Consider the following 24,973-nt stretch of genomic DNA (forward strand, 5'->3'; position numbering starts at 1 on the left):
TTGAGTTCCTAATGGTACATCACCACTTGGTACTCGTACTCTTTGTGTGCTAGCATTGTCCTCATCAATCCCGGTGGTAAAATATTGCACCTAGTATCTCATCCTAGAGGGGTTCTAGGATGGACTTGGTGCAATATATGATGGTAGAACATTGTACGTATATCTCATCCTAGACGGGTCATTCTAGAGGGGTAGAGGGGTCCTACGACAAACTTGGTGCAGCATACCATGTATCTCATCCTAGAGGGATTCTAGGATGGACTTGGTGTTGTATATGATGGTAAAACATTGTACATGTATCTCATCCTAGAGGGTTCATCCTAGAGGAGTCCTATGACAGAATTAGTGTAGCATGCCATGTCGTAATATCCTCCTCACCTCTTCTTTTTCTCCTCCTTCAATGGTGTGCCCAGAGGAGGAGGCCATGAGGTACTTGAGAGATTATATATACATTAGTGTTAGATACTCTCTCACACTTCCTTGCTCTATATAATACTTCAATAGAATAAAAGTTAGCATGCAAGGTTTATCTTGGTTGTGTATGGTAGATCTAGGAAGGTAGAACTAGAGAAAAATTAAAGAGATTTGTGTGAAAGTAGTTTTCGAGGCTTGGAAAAGTTCCCAAATTCCTACAAAGTTAAAATGTGGGGTGGGGTCTTTATAGGTGCAACTTCTACAAACGTAGAAGTGTACTTCTTTGAGCATAGAACTATACGTTTTTGAACATAGACGTATACTTCTACAAATAAATAAGTGACATTGCACTGACTTCTATGGACAAAGAAGTGCAAGTTTTGAGATTTTTTCTCTAAAATGTAGAAGGGGTTGAATCATACATTTTGTTTATTAGATGTAGAATTATGGGCGTAGAAGTGATGTGGCATGAACTTCTTTGAGCAAAGAAGTGTGACTTCTATGCTAATGTCAGAGCTACTACTATGGATAGAGAAGATGACATATGGACAAAGAAGAGGACTGGACAAAGAGTGATGTGGCACTTCTATAGGCATATAAGTGTTTTGAAGTTTTGGCCCTCTTTTGGTGATTTCCACACTTTGGAAACTCTACATCACTTTTTTGGACTTATTCTTATGTTCCTCTCTTTTGTCCCTCTTTTGGTGATTTTGGTGATTTTCACGCTTTGGAACTTTTACCACATTCCTTTTGGACTTATTCTTCTCTTCCCCTTTTGCTTTGTTTGATATTTCTCCAATACTTTTCCATGTTCTTTGATATTTTTTGCTAATTCAATCGCTTCCTTCATTTCTTCTATTTAGTCTACTTTCCTTAGCATTTTTCTTTTGTTTGGACAAGACTTACTACGGCATTCATCTCATTCTCTTTCTTAGTATACTTTTCGTAATATTTTTTCTCTATTTTGACAAGACTATGTCATTTAGCTCATTCTCCTAATCAGTATACTTTCCTTAACATTTTTTATCTATTTTGATGACTTACTACATCATCTTGCCAAGTCTAGCTATTATATTTGTTTTTGTGTAATGCAAATGGCTTAGCCAACCGCCCAACCACTATAGTGATGGGATCCAATTTAGAATTTGGTTAGGTTTTGTCCCGGGTACCAGGGAAAAGAGTTCCCAAGCCCCCTAGCCGGATGTTCATGCAAACATAAACTAGTCACACCACTTACACACCCAATATGAAATTGCCTTTTTCTCAGCATCAGCTATCTTTAAAACAATCCTTTAATGAAACCATTGTGTCACTTATCACAATCCTCAAAATCTCCGGTTGAATCCTTATTTCCAATTAATCCTTCATCGGTGTACTTATGGCATCATTGGCTCATCACACTGCCACTTCTACACATGGTGGTAGTGGGTTTAATTCCCATGAATTAGCTTATCTATTATATATGAGATTATATATGAGAAATCCTCAAATCTTTGGTACCTCAAGTACTTATTCATGATACCTTTTCATAGCTCTCTTTGGAGCAAATTAGGGATTGGACCATTGGGCTTGATATAGAGGCTTCTTCTCAGTACTACATTGTGTAGGTGAAGTTGATTACTTTTTTGTCATTTAATTTATTCCTTTGGTAATCCATTCTTTTACATTTCCTTTGGTGTCTTAAATTGCCACATCTTTTAGAGTTATTGGAAACATTGATATAATGTATGCTTGTTGATCCAACTCATGATTCTTATGGCTAAATTTTTACATTTCCTTTGGTGTCTTAAATTTTCACATCTTTTAGTTACTAGAAACGTTGGCATAAGCTCTGCTTGTTAATCCAACTCACAATTCTCACATTACTAACTTTTTATTATGGGGAAACTTTGTTTACAGTGACAACAAGTAGCCTACCTTGGGTACTTAGGCATTTAGTATTTATTTGATAGAACTCTTGGGATAATATCAATTGTCTTGGTGCCCACATGGTTTCGCTGGTGATATAATGTGTGCTCCTTTGTTATCTTGGTACCCACATGGTTCTGGTGATATAATGTGTGCTCCTTTGTTGTCTCCTTGATGTGATTTATGTTTCCTCACTTTTTCATGGCCGTGGCTCACCTTGATAACCATGTGGTAGCATTTCCTTGGTAGTAACCTTGTGGTGGTGCCTCAACAACTTGGCAACACCCAACATTGACTTTTAAAGGCTTAGGTGTGGTATAGTCTCATATGTTAAGCTAGGGTGATTACCTTTTGTCACATCCAGATCTAAGTTTCATTTGGGGTGATCATGAGAGCTAGCTTGGGTTGATAAAGCTTAACGTATAGTCTCATATGTTAATCTAGGGTGATTACCTTCTATCACATCAAGATCTGAGTTTCACTTTGGGTGATCAAGAGAGTTAACCTAGGTTGATAAGTTTAAAGGATTTGGGTCTTGGATAGTTGATTTGGTTGTTATGGGGGAGAGGGTGAGGAATTAGCTAAAGGTTTCCAGTGGAACTGGGCTGGTTTGAGAGAATGAAATTACTTGTTATCTATGATGTGATATATAGTCTCTCCTAGTGGTGGATATGTCATTGATTATCTACCATTCGCCCAACAATAGGTCTCCCATGTTCATGATATAGGACTTTATTTTAACATGGTTACATTTTATGAAGAATGAAATTCTAATAACCTTTAATTTTGACAATAGGAAGAACCTTGCTATATTAGTGGGTTAATATTTACATCTGTCCAATGGAAGCCTTGCTATATTGGTGGGTTAATACTCACATTTGTCCTGATTCATCTATGCACGCACCAAATTTGGCTAGAGTTGGACCACTTACCAAAAAAGCAATATCCAATAAATAGTAAGCTAGTCCAAGACTAATCACACCGGGATGCTAAGGGCATCATTTGGGCAAAGTTTGAGAAAATTTTGAGGCTTAGTAAGGAAATTTAAGCTTATATATGTCATCACACCATGGAATGCAAGACCTTATAAGCAAATACCCCCCATTCTGTGGCAAGGATGTCTTGTCTTGGTCAGCAAGTGGATCAATGAATACTTCATTATATCCAGAGAATCCATTTTAGAAGCTGTAAGCCTCTTTTTGTGTAACTCTTTCCCACACATGAATACTCGATTATATCTAGAGAATCCAGGAAACTCTAAGCCTCTTTTTGCACAACTCTTTTCATTACATACTCTATATATGGAAGTGGGTAGTGGTCTCGAACTATGGGCAGCATTCACCTTTAACATAGATTCTGAGTTTGCGATGGCACAATTATAATTGGTGAGACCCACTCTGTATGCTCTATCTCATACTAATGAATCCTGCATCAATGAGTTTTTATAGCTCATCCTTGACCATTTATGCATATTCTGGATTCATTGAATATGGTCATTGCTTGACTAGTCTTGCACCTTCCATGATTGGACTGGTGTATTTGGCCACTTAAAGGAGGAATACCTTTCATGTCAATAAACTTCCATGCAAACATATCCTCATATTCTTTGATTAAATCAAGCAAATATTTTTCTTCTTGGGGTGAGAGGTCTTTAGCAACAATAAACAAAGGTCTTGGTTCTTCTTCAAGACTAGCAAGATTAACCTCTTTCACTGCTATGAGGCCATCATATGACGAGTTAGTACATTCCCTTGCTCTACATTGAGATTTTTCATATCTCTAATGTTATAGGACTTGAGATAGTCTAGAATAGGGTATAGATCCTCCTGTCTATATGAATTTTTAAGCTCCTTGAGCTTTGCCTTTATCTCTTTATTAGTTTCATCTAAAGCTTTGTTTTTCTATCTCCTAGCCAAACGTGAGAGTTTTTGTCATATCAACAGTGTTGTTGGGGGTTTTTGCTTATAAAGGGAGAATTCCCATTGTGTTGCAAAGGTAATGTGAGATTTGACAGCCTTAACATATCTTATCCAATGTTTCTATGTATCCTTACATACAATACTAGCTGTCCTTTTCTTTTCTGGTTTTGTTTGTAGCGTGGATTTTTTTGAGCATGTGTCTCTTCTATTATAGAATTATCACTATTCGATGTGGTAGTGGATATGTTTATTGTATATAATGACGTTACTTTTGTGCCATCAAGATGCCCAAATCGTGTTCCCAATTTCTGGGTCAAAGTGTCCATAATTGCATGTATGTGTATCCAATTCTCTGAATCATCAAGCTCGCGACTAGGTGAAAATTTTGAGTAATATAAACTCTCGCCCATCATGCATTTATTCATGTTTGACAAATGTTGATTGTAGTGGATCTTATTGTTGTCTTTGACTCATCCGAAATAATATTTTGTGTGAGGGGATGTGTCTTCCATGTCTTCAAATCCTCTTTGAATATGCAATCACCCTTACATAAATAGGTCTGATCGTCGGTGTCCCAATCACATACTAATCATGCATGTCGCATTGTAAGGACGTCCAAGAATCATGTTATACAATCTCAAGCTTTCAAAATTCATGAATCACCCTTACATAAATAGATCTAATCAGTGTCCCAATGATATACTAATCATGCATGTCACATTGTAAGGACATCCAAGAATCATGCTTACAATCTTAAGCTTTCAAAATTAATGACCTACAAATGCATGTTTGAGGCCCATTCTCAAGGTTTTTAATTTTAACATCAGTGAGAACTCCCATGGGTTTATAAGTATTCCCATTTGCAAGTTTCACTGTTAGGTTTGTGTGGTCAAAGAGGAGTGGTTTTTCCCATGACTCCCAACATATGCACATTTCCTTGTACGAGTGAACCTACTGGGACTTGTACTTGTGAGGATAAGAATGATGTCAACCTTATAATATGACGAGGCCTATATCTCGACTCACTACTAGGAGATAGGCTAGATTTGGTAATTGTACAAGGAAATAATGTCAACCCTGTAATATCACGAAGTCTATATCTGGACTCACTAGGAGATGGGCTAGATTTGGTAATTGTATAAGGAAATATTGTTGGAGTTCATGGTGTACGGGAGTCCAAAACTGTGCAGAGTGTGATAGCGACTCAAGTGAGTGTGTGTTGGAGCTCACATGGTGTGCAGGAGTCAGAGACTATGCAGTGTGATAGCGACTCAAAGTGAGTGTGTGAGAGTTAAAAGTGCAAGAATGCTTAGCAGCACGAGTACTTCTTTGATTACGTTGAAATGAAAGTACAAGGGCCCTTTTATAGGCTTGGCCAAGCCTTATCTTTGGCTAAATTAAAGGCCTAAATCATAGGAGAAAATATCTACCTAAATGGTGTTGACATCACTACTTAGCTAAAGGCACACTTACATGACCAAGTTTACTTTCTGGTTATTTAGGAGGAACACATACACACACATAAATGGCAGATACTCGATGGACTACGAAACCCACCAAACCCCCCTTTAGAGTTAGCAAGGTCTTATGTGGGTTGCCTTCATATTCATGATGATTTGGGCTCACGAATGTACACGTGATATAAAAGATCACAGCATACCAACACCTGAAACTCTCATGTCATGTGTGGGTTGTGTTGCCTATAACATTGGTTGGTGTCATGATTGCCATATCTTTGGCAATGTGTACAACACAATTGAGACCTAGTCCTCAAATGCAGGCACTCTATGCTTGTGTGGTTTTGACGACATATAGCACAGTAAATCAACTCACATCTTGGATAGAGGTTTTGGTTATTGCCAACTAGTTGCATCTCATGCACTTTGATTTTCTTGAGCAAAGCATTGCTAAACTCTCCTACAGTCAGTCCCACCGATTGATCCACATTTTCCTTAGAGACAGGTCTATCTAATGTATCTTATTTAGATGTAGCTAGCGGAATCAAAGATTCACTCACTTCTTCCTCCGTCTCCATCATATTATCATCCATGCTGATTGCCATTTGACAAGACTCCTCAAAGGTTACTAGGTCCTTGAGAACCAAATAGTCATGTAACTTCTTATTGCATAGATCTAATCGAAACTTTGGTCGCAATTGTTTACCACTCAATCTTTTCCATGGTTCGTGATGTGAGTTAAGTGCTTGGTGTGTGGCACATAATCTCTAACTCATTCACCTTACATTACTCAATCATATCACTACACTCCAACGTGCACCATTCTGTGTAAACCCTGGTACAAAAAGAGATTTTAAAACATAGAATTTACCTTTTTCTTCAGGTCTAAGACCACAATACCATTTTCCAACTCTTCCATCTAAAGTTATATTGAAATCACAAGCCTTGTTAAGGTTGTCGATAATCCCATAGGTCTCACAAATTTGCTCAAATGTTTCCAAATGTTGGATGGGGTCACCGTCACCTGTGAATTTGGTCATTTGTTTGGCAATGTGAACTGATTTCACTTGATTAATTCTCAAATATCTTTCTACTACAAGTTACATAGCTAAACCCCTTCCTACTTCTCTTGCCATTCCCAAAATATTTAGAGGTGCAATCCCTAGTGTTGCAACATAATGATAGCCGTAGGTGGTGGAACACCACGATACATTATTGGCCTCATTATAGGGCATGCATGGCTTCTAGAAATTGGTCTTACATGGTCAACATAGGGGTTTATATAAGTTGGTTTGTGTATCCCTTGTCCCCGTCCTCTTCTTCCTAGGATAGGTCTTACAATTGTCTATGGTCCCCTTACAATGACAGTTTCTTATGGCACATCGGTTGCTAGATGAATGCCTTGGATTGGTCTTTCCCTTGCTTGTCAAGCCTCTTCTTCCAACAACTGTGCATGCTATCGAGCAACTTGTGCTAGGAACTTCATATCCAAACAAATTTTCCACATCCACCATGGAACACGGCTCTTGTTTAATTAATTTCTTCCGCTCTCACATCGTGGAGGGTTCACCAACCTCAAAATGTTGTTGATCTCCACTAGCGTGTACATCTGGTGCCAAGTTTACTTCCATGTATTGTGCCCCTTGGTTAGAGGTTATGGGAACTTCAAATTCCTTCCTTGAGAACCTCGATTGTTGGGAGAGATAGGTTCATGCATGTGAGAACGTGCATATGCCCCTGCTTGAGGGTCTGGTTCCAAATTTCCTCCCACCTCTTATAGTATTAGAGTAGCATATTGATTTGCTAGAGACGAGGGCAATGGAGCCTCAGTGTTATATCTAGCCATTCTTGCTCTATGCTCAGTGTCTAGACATGTGTGCCATTCTTTGTCATTTTCATAATACGAATCAAGCTCTTTGGCCACTCTACTTGCAAAGGGCTCGGTAAGAACTGATAAAGTTCTCTTATCATGATTGTTTCAGGTTCGTGGGCGAATCACACAACTCTAGAATGGGGTATGTGATTTATCAGAAGCCCCTCTTCTACATTGATTGTTGTGTGTAAATGTGAAGGTCTTTAAACAAGATGCTAATTCTAAGCTTACAGCATAGAAGAATACTAAATGAGGCAAATGAGCTAAAACCAAGTCCTATTCATTCATAAGGGGGTATTTATACAAAAAAGGTAGGGCTACAATTTTCCCACTCAACACTAACCCTAATCACCATGATCCCACATTTGTCCACCTAAATGGTACCAAAAGAGACCCAAACACCACTACCTAAATGAGACCCACTACAGATACTATGTGACTTAAATGTTTCACTGTCCTCGGTGCAAGCCAAAAAAAGATAGTGAGTTAAACAAGCCTCAAAACCATGGCAAGAAGCGTACATCTATATGCCAAGTTTCCCACATACAGCCACCATGCTAATCCAACAAACTCCATCCCATGATAGTTGCTTACATCAACGCCATATTCTCCAATCCATAGAAATGATGCTAAGACTCTCGAATGACTGGTCTAATCATCGGGCTCCCTTGAAAAACTTGTGCTCCCTTGAGTAACTCAAGCCCTCATCTCTACATGAAGCCAATGCTCACCAAGGGGGGTAGGTCTAACCCTCAAAGCTCCCGTGATACTCAAACCCTCATGCTTCCAACTGAAGAAGATAAGAGAAAAAATGTGACACCATCATAGGGCTAATCAACAATGCACAATTGCACATGTGGAATTGACCTAGCACATTGAGGGGTAAGGGTTGACATAACGGAAGGCTAACAAACCCACAATGTTTTTTGGATGTAGATGGTTAAAAAAAAGGGTGAAAAGGGGGTAAGGTTTTTAGGGTTAGGATTTATATTTTGTTTCTTCTAATGCTTCTTGTAGAATATTCCCGGAATCAACCGACCTATTTTCGGCCGGTTGATTCTGAGAATATTCTTCGACCGATCACCCCATGTACTGCAGTTGGCCCATTGACAGCCCTGCTACGCACTTGGCTTTGCTCTGTGCTTAACGATGGCCGCACCGGGCTCCTCTCTCTATGCCTGTGATGGCAGCCACACCGGCCGATTGAAGCTCCTGTGGTAGATGAGATATGGCCACTTAGCTCTTCTTCCTCTTCTCTATGTGCCACGCTGCGCTGTGGTGGATGATGGCCACAGGAGACACCGGTGCACAGCGGCGTTGCTGTGCTTCCACCAAGCTCTACTACTCTCTTTGCTCCATAGCAGAGGCATAGCATCGAACAACACCTCAACTGTGTGCCGCCATGGCAGGTGATGGTCATGATGAGGGGGTGTGCTGCAGTAGCCCACGACTCGCAGAAGTGGTAATGCCTAAAGAAGTAACCCTAACCTCCCCCCCCTCCCCCCCCAAAGCTATTAATGGTGACATCCCTATGTAAGTAGGATCCATGCTAGCAGCTTAAGGGTGTCATGATGACTAGGAAGGTACCCATAGAGTTAGAGCAAGGGTTTGGTGGAGAGAAAGGACTCCCCCAAATGCTCACCTAACAAAAAGTCTACATAAGCTGCTAAACCTCTCTAATCAAGATTAAGAAAATTAATGCTTAATTATTATAAGCTTACATTATAGCTTAATACTAAATGAAGTGTGGCATCTTCCATTCATAAGAGGGTATTTACACAAAAAAAGGTGGGGCTAGGGTTTTCCCATTCAACTCCAACCCTATCATCATGATCCCACATTTGTTCACCCAAATGGTACCAAAAGAGACCCAAACACTACCTAGAGATGTGCTGAAACAATAGGCATTATAAAAGGATGATCCACCTTTTCTTTTCCTTTGCATGATACATGTGAACTTATTGAATTTTTAGCACTCGTAATAATACCACCAAATGACACAAATGCCTTTTTTTTGTATGAGTTAAGTTTGGGACTTTTAGCAAAAATCCTTATGTGCATGTGTGTGCACACTCACCCCTTTTGTATTTCAAATCGAAGAGCAGAAATGGAATTAAGGACCTTCATAAAAACAGAATGAGAAATGCACTTAGACCATTAAAAAGTTGATTCTTGAAATAAAGAAACCTTAAGATTTTGAGAATAGACCACAAAAAATTAAAATAAAAACTATATCCTTTGTATATATGAATAGGTACTTTTTAAATTTAAAAAAATCCTATGAGACTTCGAACAAAGAGAAACTTAGAGATTACTAGAGCCTTGGAAAAATAAAATTAAACCATTGGTATAAGGATTAAATAGTAGTTAAAGGGGAGACTAATTCGACATTAAAGAGAGAGAAAGGAACAGTGGAAACTGAAAAGAAACTAAGTCGATATCTAACCACTAAATTGGAAGTAGATAATTGGTGTTTATTTATATGCAAAAGTGAGTTGAGTAAAATGAGGCTATCCGGCCACTTGCTTACTTTGCATGTGTAGACCCACCTTGGGGTTATGAAAAGAGCCCTCTCTCACATGAAATTAGGCGTATTTTTTCTAAAGCAAATAAACAAATTAGCAAGTTTCTTGAACTCTCTTTATTCAATTTCACTCATGGTTATTCAAAGTACCATAATCTTTTTAAATAAAATACTTATTTCATGTCTCTAAAATACAATAAGGAAAATACTTTCAATTTCCTTTAGTCTTTTACTTTTGAATATCAAATAGAGGCATAAATTAATATAGATCTATTTAATGAGAAAAATATCCCTTTTTCACCTTAAACTTTGAAAAATAATGTAAATTAGATTTTCTTATACTGAGAAATATCCTTATAATTACAAAATTAAAATATTATGATTATTCAACCTGTGAAACTCACCCTATGTTGAACATAGACTTTGTTTTTTATGAAAGTAAACCCAAAAATCTTAACCTATAGGAGCATAAATTATTCCAATGACCCTTGAAGTATTTCTTGATTTTTGTTTAAGACAAAAGACTTAAAGTAATTTTTTCCTTCATTAATTAACATTCGATAATGACTCTAAGTGTAGCTTTTACCTTTCTAGCCTTATTTTGGGTAGATAATAAGATTTAAACCTTTTTTATTAGTTAATTGAAGATTTTTTCTAGCTATAATTTTTACCTTTAGCCTTATTTTGGGTAGATAATAAGATGTAAACCTTTTCTAATTTAAACTTCCTATGCACTATAAGGAAATCTTGCATCAAGAACTTTGTTTATGAAACGTGAGCCTTGATCACTCACTATTTTTAGTGGGCAACCAAAAAGTTTAAACATATAATCATCAAGAAAGTTTGTGATTGATCTTGCATCAAGAAGCCTAAGCCCACTTGGTGAAGTAGTTTGTGGCAACACTGATGGAGTGCACTTATGTTCCCTTAGCCAATGTTAGGCTAATAGGACACACAAAGTCTATAACCCAATTCTTAAAAGGTGGTTGTGATACCACTAGGATAAGGGGCATGTGGTCTTTATTTGGACCATGGGCAACCCCTTTGGCATTCATGGTAATGCTTATAATAAACTCTAATACATCTTCAAAGAGAGTAGGCCTGGCTTAAAGAACCTTGCGAGCTGAGGTGTTAGGTTGTGAGGTGTCTTTGGCAATGCCACAATGAGCTTGCTCAAGAATGTCAAAGAATTTAATTTCATGAATGTACCTTCTCATAATACCATCTTGGTCTCTCTTGTAAACATTCCTACTTTTAATTGGTATGGAGCAAGCTTCTTTATAAGGCATCTAGCTTAATCTTTATCTTTATCTTAATGTGGGAACATGGAAGACTACTAACGGCAAGGTAGTGGGCAATGTCTTTGCTCCATTTGGGTACATGGTCAAGGTGAACTAATGGAGCATTGGAAAGATAATATTCCACTTCTTGGGGAGGTTCTCCATTTAAAATTCTAGAAAGGTAATTGGCATACACATGTGGTGACCCTTTCTACATTGTGATAGTAAAGTTGAATTTGACGAGCGAGGACGAGCAACCATGTGGTGATTTGTTCTGTCGAAATAGTTTTAAAATTTTGACTCTAGTCCACTAAGTGTGTGATTTCTCCTCAGCATTTAATGCACCCATCTGATTCTTTTCTTTAGCCTCTATAGAATACTATCTACTCATCTCATGAAACACAACTTCGCTCACTTGCATCTCACGTGTACTGAGGTTAGGGCTAATGTGCGAAGGAACACTTCTATCCCGCCGGCCTATAGTCAACAAAATCTCATCATCGAACTCAAGGGCACGACGAAAACTAGTCAAATTCAAATAAAGGCGCGTGCTTGGACTACTCTTGGTTATTGAAGAATAAGAATAAGGAACATTGAATTCGCACTTGTCGGGCTGGCATTTCACTCATATATAGGAGAAAGCCTACACCAGCCCTAGCCTACTGCTGCTTCCCTTGGGAGTAGGGTTGCATAAATCCTATCCCTCCCTTGCCAAGTTGGCACTAAAAAGAAGCAAGCCTTCCTCTCCCGCGTGGGTTATAAGGAAGCACATCAACAAGACACCTCATTTTTCCATCTTGATAGACAAAGGAACTTTTCCAACCTGCACAATAGGGTGTGTTGTATCATCACATGTTTCTACATTAAATGTAAGCATGCTTGAAGTGAAGGATTAAATGTTTTAACACATTCTACCAATTCTATTTCCCTTTGCAACACCAAGTCACAGTGGTTTCTGAAATCTTCCACATAACATCCATGAGTGTTAAACCTCGCTTATAGACCCTACTCAATCATTTGCCCAAAACCAAGTTCTTTGTTATGTTTGTTGATACATGCAACACATTAGCAAGACACTTCATTTTTCCATCTTGATTAGATAAAGGTACTTTCCCAACATGTGCTATTAATAGAATGTGCTCTATCATTACATGTTTCTACATAACATGGCCGATCATGTGATTAGAGATACCTAAATAACATTCCATAAATCTCCTAAACTTGGTACAGCTTTACAGTCATGAAACTAAGCATACCATCATAAAAGTAGCCCACTTCTATCTTCAATCTCTTGCTTACTTGACAATGCTTAATTCCCTTGCTGTAACTCCCCACTTTTTATGTCATTCTACTTTTTACGGCAGTCCTTTGTTATATGCCCTAGTTTGTCATAGTAATAGCATTTTATGTTACTTCCACTCTGATTTCTTTACCATCCGCCTTTTTCTCTCTGGTTCTCCTTGCCACTACATTGGCCTCTTCCACCTATTTGGAAACTGAAATCCTATTGTTATTATCCATGATTCATGTTTTCATATCAACATGCACCTTGGCCTCATTTAGATGAAGATCTATCTCTACCTATGTCCGTTTAGAAGGCATGCACCTGCACATTACTAGAGGAATTATTTCTAACTTTTATCTCCTCACTAAATCACAAGGTCTATAAGGTCCAAAAAGTTTAAGAAATTTCTTGAGTTTAGGTAGATGTCTGAAACTCATCATAGTCTTTTTTTCGGTCTATTCAAAGTAACCGACGTTTATCATCAATAGTGCTCATGTTATAAACTCCTAATATCCTTTTCCCATGAGAAAGGTTAGCATCCTAAACTTATATGCTTGAAAGTTGTTCTTGTCAAATTCTCACTCACAATCCTATAAAATAATGTTATCTGTTGTAACTTTTACCTACACCAAATATGGTATTATTTAGGCACTCAAGTAACCTTGCAATCTTCAGGTATCTATCTGACATATACATACACAATTACCAATGGTACTATAAACATACATACACAATTAATTACCAGTGATACTCTAAACATATTTATATGATATTATGTAAGCACTCAAGTAACCTTGCAATCTCCATGTATCTATCTGACATATACATACATAATTACCCGTGGTACTGTAAGCATATTAATATGCAACCACTTCATGTGAACCAACAATCACATTAACAACATACATCTCCTTTGCTTGTCACTTGCTTGCCTCTTGAGCTTTGCATGTCGACTCTCTCATATCATGAGAAGAATGCACGGAAGAGGTTGAACTTGAGCTCCTTCTAAGAAAACTTCTTCACACATACACACACAAGTTGACAAACACAAGAGAAAAAGATGGCTGAAATTTTTTCTTTCTTCTTATGTCTCCACAACCATAACATAAAGATAAGAGTATATACTATAAAGAAAAGTACTCTACTACTAAAATATACGATGCTTATATGGTGAACCTATAGCTATATGAACTGGTGCTATAACTATGCCATAACTCTAATAATCAAAGTGGATGTCTTATAACATGTAAACCATTGATGGCATAACAACCATAATCTCACCAACCATGGCAATGGTATAAGTGTGGAGATGTCATCCTAGCATGTCGTTTATAACTACACTAATTGAGCTTGATGTCTCAATATAAATCCCTGTCAAGGTGCTAAAAGTTTTAAGGTTTCTACAAGGGAAACCCTTCTCTCTAGGTCCCAAAAACCTCCTGTCTACACCCGAATATTCTAAGCCATGTCTTATTGGAATAGTTAAACACAATAGATTAACATGTTGACGTTGAAATCGTTAATAAATAGTTTGATCCTTAGTATTGAAAAACACTCAACAAGTTCTAAATTTTGAAATTTTTTTACATATTTTTAAAATCTTTTCTTTAACAAAATGAACTCAATGCCCCACCCCCACACAGTGCATATACAAGGTATATATTTTGATACTTTAAAATACTATTAATCTTGTGTTTTTTGGATGTTAAACATTGAACAAGAAACATGAGTAGAGGATTCTTACTGGAAAAAATGTATTTTGATTCTACACGGATTAGAAAACATAGTCTTTCATAAAACATGTGCAGAATAAAAATTGTTTCCACACACACACACACACACTAAGCCAATCTGTAGTGAGAACCACTGCTCTGGTTAAATTCATTAGTCAACAAGTGATAAATACCTGGTATTAAGTGAAGTTAGAAATAATAAATGATTATAATGTATGCCTCTCTAGCTGCCCTTTTTCACACTCCATTGTGCACTCTCTGTTGGAGCTTTACATGGACACCTTTACTCTGAAGCAGCATTGATCTTGCTGTAGCAGTTTGTAGCTGCTGCAAATGAATATTTCTACTTGCAATGTGCGTGCATCTTCACTCCTGAAAAAAAACAGTGATATACTTATAAGTCAAAATGAGATTCATCAGACACAATTGTTAAGGTTATTATGGACTCATGCATGAAATAGAACAAGTGAGAAAAACTAGTTGACCTTCGTCGTCTCTCCTCGAAGGGATCGAGAATATGAGAGGAAGTGCTCATTGGCTGGTAGCTGCTCCATTGTTTTCACCTCTGGTCGTAGATCTTTGGCACTTTTGAATTTCCAGAGCCACCTTTTAATAGAAGTATTGCATTAATTACTAGCTTTGATAATCAAATGCCTAATTTTGACAGTCACACATCCATACCTGGATGCATCATACAATTAATGCCATGCATTATCAGTACACATGCAATACAATACACACCACCCATTTCCCACAACTCATTAAAAACTGCTTAAAACACATTTGCTAATTGTTCCACACCTACAAGGAGCCTCTCGTAGAAAACATTTAGCTTGATGCTAGATAGGAGAAATGAGTTAGTTGAATGGTACCTTCACATAGGCAGGATGAGTTCCAATGGCCGCCATAACCTGCAAGAGGCCATCTATCTATTACATATGAAATCAAATAAATCCAAGCTGATTTTTCAAAGCCTTTGTCATAGGTATTGTTTAAACAATCAAAATCATGCCACCTGATACCGTGGCAGGTCACCTAGTATACTCAAAAAACCTTAAAAACACTTGATTAGCACACAAACACATACAATGCAAATGGGGCATGGATGCAGCTAACAATTCTGTGTATGTGTGTTGTGTCATGTACCAATGGCCGCCACAACCTGCAAGAGGCCATCTATTAAATATGAAATCAAATAAATCCAAGCTGATTCAAAGCCTTTGTCATAGGTATTGTTTAAACAATCAAAATCATGCCACCTGTTACCGTGGCAGGTCACCTAGTATACTTAAAGAACCTAAAAACACTTGATTAGCACACAAACACATACAATGCAAATGGGGCACACACAATCCCCCCCCCCTCTTGGGAACTTTGTTCCACAAGGGAATCCAAGCACAAACCTCAATGGGCACTCCATGAAACTCTGACCTAAAACACCAGCTTTCCATCAAAGCATATCATCTTCCTGCAACCCATGGTAGAATCCAATCCCAGTTGTACAACCCTTTGACAAGCCCCAATACCAAGCCTTCCACCAGTTGTACCAGCCCTTTCCCTAGGTGTACCAACCCTTGCACCTTCTTCAAGTGTCCAAACAGACCATACATGTACCAATAGCGCAAGCTTTTATTGAAAAGAAAAATAGTCCTAACACACCTTCCTAGGCACCCAACAAAGTAGATGAAGCAAATCTGCTGGAAAGTATTCAAAATCAGCTCCATAATTCACCAAAACTAACCTTAGACTAAATTCGTAAACAGTAATGATAATAATTGGTTTCATATTGTCACCATTTTGAGAATCTCCAAAATTCATGTGTGTGGATGGGCTTTGGATGCCCAAAAGATTAAGAATGTACAAGCTTTGGGACTGGGGGATTATCCAGTATAGAGAACCAAGTGTTCGTAGCATAGTCCAGGCACTCGAGACGGTTTCTTGGATAGAGAAATGGACTTTAGAGCTCAAGTGTCAAGTGGAAAGTAGTTATGGCGAACTCTTGAGGATTTGGGAGAGATTGAGCAATGAAACAGGTTTCTACATGGTGCTTACATGTATTTCTCATGTGGTGGAACGCAAAGAGATCATCTCCTAAATTTTAGGGGAAGTTGCTATTTTTGGCAATCTCCGATGGAATTTCCGTTCGCGTCATTGCCTCCAAAATTCAGCAGAGATCGAGGGTTGCCAAAGCGCCATTGTGAAATTAGCTATCATCTGCGATATTTTTAGAGCTGAAGATTGTGAAATTTTTGGCCTTTGGATTTGGGACATGTGGCAGATAAGAGGATAAAAGTGAGACAAGTGTCCTCACACTTGTCAATTCAGCTCTTCACATCGCATTGTAGCATTTTCTTGCTTGTTTGAGTTATCTCTTGGGCGAGTTTGAGCTTCAAGAAAATTTTTCGAGGCTTAAAACTCTGATTTTTCAACATTTCTCTTCATATCTAAGCCCACCATAGCCATATCCAACTTGGGGAAGATGCTTTTCACTACTCTACACCATCTTGCACACCCTGGATGGCTGAATTTCAGCAAAACAGTCCTAAAGATTGCTGAAATTTCTAGTTTTAAGTAATATACAGGCTGTTTTAGAGGTTTTGGCACTCATGGATGCGACATACAGGCTGTTATACTGGTTTATGCGCTTACACATTAGTCACACCTGCATTATTGTATGGAGCTCCCATCTGGGGTCCCAATTTATACCATAGGAGGAGACAGAGAAGGGAGTCAACTGTAGCCTGTGATAGATACAAGAGAGGTATATGATGGGTGGAAGCCAATAGAGAGACCACTAGTGATGATGATCTCGCACATGATAAGGAGTAAGCCTTCAGTGCCACATGAGATTGTGAGAGCAGAGATGGGGCTGTCCCTATTGTGACAGAGGCTCTTTTCTAGACAATGACATACTAGCACAGATTATGGAAGCTCCCACTAGATAGATACCCCCGGCTTGCCCTAGAGTCCTCAAGACAGCTGGCACTTGATGGGAGACACGCAGTGTTGGTATACACAAGTGAGCACTTGGTTTGGTATGCATGGCATGCAGATGGGGGCACTCCCACCGTTTCAGCATAGCATAGAGGCCCCTTCCTTTGCTCTCAGCCGCACAGAATTGAATAGGGTGATCAGGAAGGACATTGTGAGACTGGATACTCAGAGGACCTGGCATTCACCCCTCCAACCCCTAGGGACGAAGACGGCTTTCTATAGAGACCATCTTCTTCACATAACGGAGGACGGCTTAATCATATGCCCGCCCTACATGTATACATATCTCTCATTCGGGGTGCAGTGTGCGATTGGACAGATCCGCACCTCATCCCACCAGTTGAGAGTGGAGATAGCCAGATATGGGCCGAGAGCAGCTGCACCAAAAGACAAGGCATGCCAGCTTTGCCATACAGAGGCTGAGACAGAGGCTCATTATATATGCAGATGCCTAGTATACTATGAGCTCAGGAGAGGTTCCACTACCTCTTCCGAGAGGGATTCGGACCATTCTCTAGGATCATTGATTTTCCATACCAGAGATGCATGGGGCTCTTTCTTCGGGAGCTCCATAGACACAGGGAATCCCTACTATGGCCCAGATCAACTACACCCGCCCCAAGGACCAACACAGGGAGCGCTCACTGACTTCTTCCAGACTAGAGCACCGAGAGCTGATCCACCCACTGCCCCTAATCTCCAAGCTGATGCAAGAGCCCGGTCGAGAGGAGTGACATTAGAACAGAGCCACCGAGCTATGCAAAGCCCGATGCCCCAGACTTAGTGGCCACCACCCACACTCACATCACCTCAAAAGAGAAGCCATCATTTCCCACCATCGGAGGACTTTCTCCCGCCCTGTCAGCCTCACTACTTCGGGTACCATATTGCAGCGCCCTATCAAGATATTCTTGGCTGATGCGAGAGCTTGAGGCTCTTTATGTTCTTTTTTTTCATGGATATTTTCTTTTAGTTTTACTTTCAGTACCATGATAATGTATTCCATGGACATGATGTAACATTTTGGTCTCATAGGTCATTTTGGCCTTTTGAAGACATTAATACAACTCTCTCTCTCTCTCTCTCTCTCTCTCTCTCTCTCTCTCTCTCTCTCTCTCTCTCTTCGGGAAATGCAAAGAGATTTCGATTTCCTCATCTGCCAAAAGAAACGTGCATTCTTTGCAACGCACAAGTCCGAATTGTACAAACTCTTTCTAAGTGCGGACACCTTGGACACATGGCACCTTTTGGAGGAAAGGAAGACCTCCACACCCATCATTGAGCCTCTCATGTGGGAGACCTACACACGCCATCTATACGACATTCCAATCAGCCCCCCCTTGATTTATCTCACATTTCCCTTCCCATCTCGGCCAGCCTTTTCGCCGCTACCAGTGTCACTATAGCACTATTGAAGCTGCACAATGGTAGAGCCAAGGACCATGAGGACCTCCACACGGAGCACTTTGTACACCAATCCACCACCTTGGCTCCTATTGCACATCCCCCACCCCCCCCCCCCCCCGCAAAGAGATCCTTCTATTAGTTACCGAGAAAAACAGCCAAAATGGCTAAGTACAAACTCATCCCCAAATGGGAAATGAGAGTCAAGGTATACAAGAAGGGAGGATGCTCTTCTTCTCCGGCTAGCCACTCTAGGAGGAGAAGGCTATCTCATACAATGGGGGGAGGGGGAAACAACCACACAGGTGTTCTATAATGCCAAGTGGGCTTGCCACCACTATCTGTAAGAAAGGGACCGCGCCACCAAATCTTCAGGAAGGCTGTGGCCTCTGGAGGGTCATCGGTCCTCTCGGGAAACTGAAAACCTCGAGGGGGACCCCGACGAGGTAGTGGTCTCTAGGAGAGGAGAGTTGGGGACGGGTTCTTCAAAAGAACTGAGGGGGGGCCATCACCGTCGGGGAGTTGCTGAGATAAATGCTCATAACAGTTCTCTGACACAACCTTATCCTCTGGATCCTGCTACGGTCTCTGGAGGGTCATCAGTCCTCTCGAGAAACTGAAAACCTCGAGGGGGACCCCGACGTGGTAGTGGTCTCTGATAAATGCGAGGCCGGGCCTGCTGCGGTCTCTGGAGGGTCATCGGTCCTCTCGGGAAACTGAAAACCTCGAGGGGGACCCCAACAAGGTAGTGGTCTCTAGAAGAGGAGAGCCGGGAGTGGCGAAAGAACTGAAGGGGGGGCATCACCGTCTAGGAGTTGCTGAGATAAATGCTCGTAATGGTTCTCTGACACAACGATATCCTTTGGATCCTGCGAGCCTAGGGCCATTCTACCTTGGGTCAATGGTCTGCTACTCTCTTGCGTCAGTCTCAGTCACGGTCGGGGCTTCATGCTGTGGTACTTGGGAGCCTATGTCCGGCCCACCCCCCTGGGAGGGTCTAAGCTGGGACCGCAAGGGGGGGAGGGGAGGGGGGGACAATAGGAGGCGGCCTCCGGATTGTCGACGAGAACGAACTCTGGCAAGGTGTCCCATCTGGCAACATATGAAACATTGGCCTGGGAGGCTACAGTACTCAACTCTCTACAAAATCACGTCCACCCGCAGACTAGGGAGCAAAATGGTGTGAGGCACTGAGTCTCGGGAGTCCGGGACGCAATGCAAATACGAAGAGATGGAATCCCAACCATCTCTGCAAGAACTCAAGCGGCGGTGTGGGAGGGGATTCCATCACTCTCCCAAGGCACCACCTATAATTGGGAGGAGAGGACCTAAGACCTAGAAAGCAGACTGTCACAGAAAAGACTGAGACGCCAGCCAAAGGGTTGGATGCCGGGTCGAAGCCATGCTGACACCTCGCAAAGAAGGCATGGGCTCAACTGCATGACTCTATCAAAAGCAGTGCAACAGGGCTCAACTGCATGACTCTGTCCGAAGCTATAGGCGAATCAAACTCAACCTGATAGTAGTCGTGTCCCAAGGGATGAATGTCAGTGATCTTGCCTGGCTTGCCTATAACAAATCCCTGAACTATCCGCGTGCCGGGCGGCTACCCACAATCTTGCATACCAAGGTGGAGGCTTCCAAAGAAGCGATTGTCGAAGCGAGGAGCTGGAGATCCTCTTCTGAAAAGGAAAGGCAAGGGACAACGGCTGGAGATCCTCTTCTGAAAGGAAAAGGCAAGGGACAACGGCCTCGGTCGGGGATGACGGAGAAGCTACAATGGAGTCCTCCTCAGAGATCAAGACCGGAAGATGCCGTAACTTGCCACAGATTTAAAAAACTCCCAAAAGCTAATATGACCTCACCAGGAAGACAGAGAGGGTAAGGAAGGAGGGGGGGAGGGGGGACAGAAGGAAGGAGGGAGACGACGCATGCTGGGAGGGGCTACGGCGGAGAAGGAACAAGGTGAGGGGGACAAGGGTGAGGGAACGTACCAAAGCGGATGAAAAGAGGGGGGGCTGGTGGAAAAAAAAAGGGGAGGGGGAGGTGCAAGGCGGACAGAAGGAAAGACCAGCGGGTTGGAAAGCTAGGGGAGGCGCTGGAAGAATAAGGCACGGGAGCAGGAGCTCAGCAGGTCAGTGTGAAGGCTGGACCACAAACACCATTGTCCTCATCCACAAGGCAGAAGACCCTACAGGTAACAGACCCCAATAACTACCGGACTATCATGATTCGTGATTGGCCACACCTTTGCCAAGACCTATGGGGCTCTATTATGAGGCAAAGATTGAAACTATGGCAAAGAGGTAGAGGTAGAGGTAGGCGCAAAGGCAGAGAGCACCAGGACAGGGAGGCTTTATGAGAAACTATTCGACGTTGGATCATACTTGTACCCTCAAGGTCGTGATTGAGGAGGCTAGAGCAAACCGGCAATGGGCTTATTGTTGCTTTGTGAATTTCTGCAAGGCTTTTGACTCGGTCTCCAGGTCACGACTCCTTGGGCACTTACACCTAGGAGCTCTACTTCCCACCTCAGATGATCTTGGCACTGTGGCATTATATGAGTCTGAAACCATCAGGGTTCGAGCGGGCCATTCCAGATAATCAGTAGTACTACGGGGGTCAAACCGGGCTGCCAACTCTCTCCAACTCTTTGGGCTGTACCTTGATGAGATCTCGAGCTTCATTGACCGAAAGGGTGGCACAATCTTCATGGGTAGCACAGATAATGATGATGATAGTCATTCTCTTATATGCAAATGACATTGTCCTAATATCGGACTCAGCTGAGGGGATGTAATGACCATTTAGATGCATTGCAGGCCTTTTGTGATGAGAGGGACTTCAAAAAAAATCTTAGGAAGACCAAGATTATGCTTTTTAACACCTCCTATCCACTTGCAACCAAACACTCTTTCACATGCAAGGAGAGAAGGTTGAGTGGCCAAATCATATGTATATTTGGAGAGAAGGTAACTAGTGAAACCTTTGATTCCTGGCTTTTAACCTTTGCTCGCGCAGAGACTGTAGATTTTTGTTGTAGTCTAATATGGTTCCAGTCAGGTGATGTGGTCAATTTGGTCCATTTGGACCAGTCGTACGGTGGCCGACATTGGTGGACCTGCGATATGACTAACCCTGGATACTATATATAGACTAGTTCCATAGTCCTCATTTCATATCAAGATCATTCAGTTTAGATCTATTCACTGCAGTAGTGCACCCTTGTTTGTGCATGATATCTCTGTCCAGAGTCTACCTAGTCACCATCAAAGCTCTTTGCTAGAGCCCATGGGTGGGCAGTTGCCATCAGTTTGTAACTTTGGTTTGCAATACTAATTCAGTATTATTCTCCATACCTCTTGCTTCAAGTTCCGTTTAGTGTATTTTCTTACACACTTGAATACCAACAAGGGCTTGCGGGATTTGAACTCAGGATCTCCCCTCCCCGAATCACAAGCCCACACCATTGGGCTACGTCACACGATCGTTGGTTGACTAGGTCTAGGTTTCATCTTTACAATAAGCCTTTGTAGCTTTTCACTAAATATTTTCTCTTCTTTCTCCCACACACCCTAAGCAAGTTTTCCATAAGCCCCTCAAGAACCACTAGAAGGTTTACCCAACATCCATCTATGGCAGGTTTGAGACTCGGTCATCGACACAAATGTTGGGTTCTCATACATCTGTTGTACAAGAATACAACCATCCAAATCATATTCTAATCTCCATCTCTTTATTGGACTGAGATGCCGTCATCAACACAAATGTTGGGTTCTCATACATCTGTTATACAAGAATACAACTGTCCAAATCATATTCTAATCTCCATCTCTTTATTGGGCATAAAAGCTTCATTGCATGCCTCGGAAGATCATGCCTGTGAGTATTAACGTGTTACACCACACAATTGTGTGGGAAGATCATGTATGTGAGGGATTATTGATTGCATCACACAGTTCATGTTCTTACATTGCACAACTCTAAGTACTTTAGAGACTCTGCATCTCTACGTCCATTTTGGACTTCAGAACTTGAAAACCGTACACAGCTGGCAAAGCCTGACCCCACCAGGATATGACTTCAGAAGAGGGATAGAAACTGTGAAAATTTTCAAAATCCTTGTTTCTTCAGCAATCAACAAAATACATCAAGAATCTCAATTGAAAACTCAAGAAGATTGAAAACTAGCAACAAAATCAACATTAGATTGAGTTCGGGTATGAAGCAAAGTTGCTGACCGTCTCAAACTTTTCACCAAATACACTCAAGCGCACTATCTGCATTCCTTTACGGACTTTTACTCCTTGATAGAAATCTTCAGTTCCATAAACGATTGCACTCGTTGCTATCAATTGATCACCGACATCCACCAGCCCTGATTTGTCAGCATTCCCATCTTTCACAACATCAGCCACAAATATGTTGCCAGCCTTGTCTTCTTCTAGAATAATACCTGCACTGGAGGTAGAATGACAATAAAAATGTTGCATTGAGTGTGATTCTTTGTAAATCTTCAGTTTTTTGCATTCCAATATTCTACACACCCACTATGCCATCAGGGTTACTTAAGCAGCAAAGATAAGGTGGGGAATAACACCGGGAGCCACCTTTCCAAGAAAGGGCAACCAGTAGCCGGGAGTCCCTTTTAGAAAAGGGGGCGACTGGTGGCCATTCCCAGCAATTGTAAACAGAGGGATGGCCACATCAGCCTTTGGCAAGCGCGAGTTTTCAGTATGAGATGTGACCCGACACATCAGCAGCGAGATGTGAAAGTTGACTGGTTGAATTGGGCCAACAACATACATGACGGATGGGAGCACACCACCTCATAACTGCAGGTACCTCTCACTAGCACATAAAGCATTCTTTGACAATCTCAATGACTGCATCGATTAAGATTGAGCATTCCGCAAAATATCACAAAAAAGGCAACTTATACAAATAAGACCTCCCATAATCCATACCAAGAAAACATGAAGATGGCTCACCAAGTGGTTTATTCAATTCAACTTTCACCCTTGTGCAGCCAGGGGGGGGGAAATCAGAATCCTCTACTTTATCGCTTGAAGTTATTTTCCCAGAATCCACTGTTGCATAGAGGCGTTTGCTTTGCATTTGTGCCATACGTAATTCAAATGTGCAAAAAACTCTTCCATAAGCCCATGTAGGAGGATGAAGTGCATCAGCCCCTCTGCTTTTAAGAAAAGCTATCCTCTGCAAATCTTGACCTGATTCCAATACCTCATACATATTCAGCTTCAACAACAGATTCAAGAAATTCCATCACCAAACCACAAATCAACAAGGCCATTACAAACCTCTGACTTTCATTATACGGTATACCACACCATTTTTTCTCTAAGGTTAAGAAATATGGGGTTTGAATGACAAGATTGTAGAACAGCAATGTCTGCATACTCACATTAAGAAGCAACTGGATCAAAGCACACAAATAACACGACTGTGTAAAAACATGCATGCATGCGTCCATTAAATATGTATGAAATCTTGAAACCTAAGTTGCGAGGAGTCCACCTATTTTTCTGACAATAAAAATAAAAGAAGATCAGTATCAAATAGATATACTCCCCAACCCCCCCCCCCCCCCCCCCCCTTTTTCCCCGTTGCAACACCAACCCACCCCTCCCATCCCTCTTTCCTGCTCAATTTCCTCTTCACATAGCCAGCTTCCCTTCAGCTCCCTTGGCACAGCCCACCCCTCTTGTTTGTTCCTTCTGTGCTGCCTGTCACCAGCCTGGACAATTTCTTGTTTTTATATTTGGATGGGCTCTGGAGGATGCCAAGATGCTAGGAACTGAAGCAGTACAAGCTTTGGGAATGGGGGATTATCCGGTACAGAGAACCAGGAGCCCAAAACCTGATCAAGGCGCCTGGAAGGAGTTCCTTGGACACAGACATGGTCATTTGAGCCCAGATGTTGAAGGCCACATACCTGAAAACCCTATTAGGGTTAGGAATAACCCGCATTGAAGCTGTATCAATGATGACTGCGATAGATTGTGGCTACTCCCCTCCCAATCATAGCCTCCCTTCGGGAACCAACCCCCGAGCCTGAGGTCAGATTGCCGAAAGTCAGCCAAGCCCTGACAGCACACCTTGGCATCCCAATACCACTAGGACGCCTACCTGCAGTCATGTGGATACATTATAATCCTCAC

The 24,973-nt window shown here is 41.2% G+C and overlaps 1 protein-coding gene across 2 annotated transcripts in view; it reads right to left on the reverse strand.

The window, feature by feature from the left end:
- Nucleotides 1-14,434: 14,434 nt before the first annotated feature.
- The window catches only part of LOC147629076 (uncharacterized), a 60,495-nt gene continuing 49,956 nt past the window's right edge, over nt 14,435-24,973 (reverse strand). The window contains exons 2-6 of one of the 2 annotated variants that reach the window (XM_086812320.1): nt 23,783-24,022; nt 23,033-23,247; nt 15,266-15,304; nt 14,879-14,999; nt 14,435-14,765 (exon numbers count right to left, since the gene is read on the reverse strand). In XM_086812320.1, coding sequence (XP_086668446.1) covers nt 14,925-14,999; nt 15,266-15,304; nt 23,033-23,247; nt 23,783-24,022 — 569 coding nt within the window. In that variant the 3' untranslated portion in view covers nt 14,435-14,765; nt 14,879-14,924. Of the gene's footprint in view, nt 14,766-14,878; nt 15,000-15,265; nt 15,305-15,480; nt 15,556-23,032; nt 23,248-23,782; nt 24,023-24,973 lie in introns of those variants that run through there. The other variant, XR_015267884.1, reaches the window with a different exon arrangement.

The sequence above is a fragment of the Cibotium barometz genome, chromosome 18 (genome assembly GCF_041138505.1).
Source record: "Cibotium barometz isolate CiBa-2024 chromosome 18, ASM4113850v1, whole genome shotgun sequence".
Classification (NCBI taxonomy): domain Eukaryota; kingdom Viridiplantae; phylum Streptophyta; class Polypodiopsida; order Cyatheales; family Cibotiaceae; genus Cibotium; species Cibotium barometz.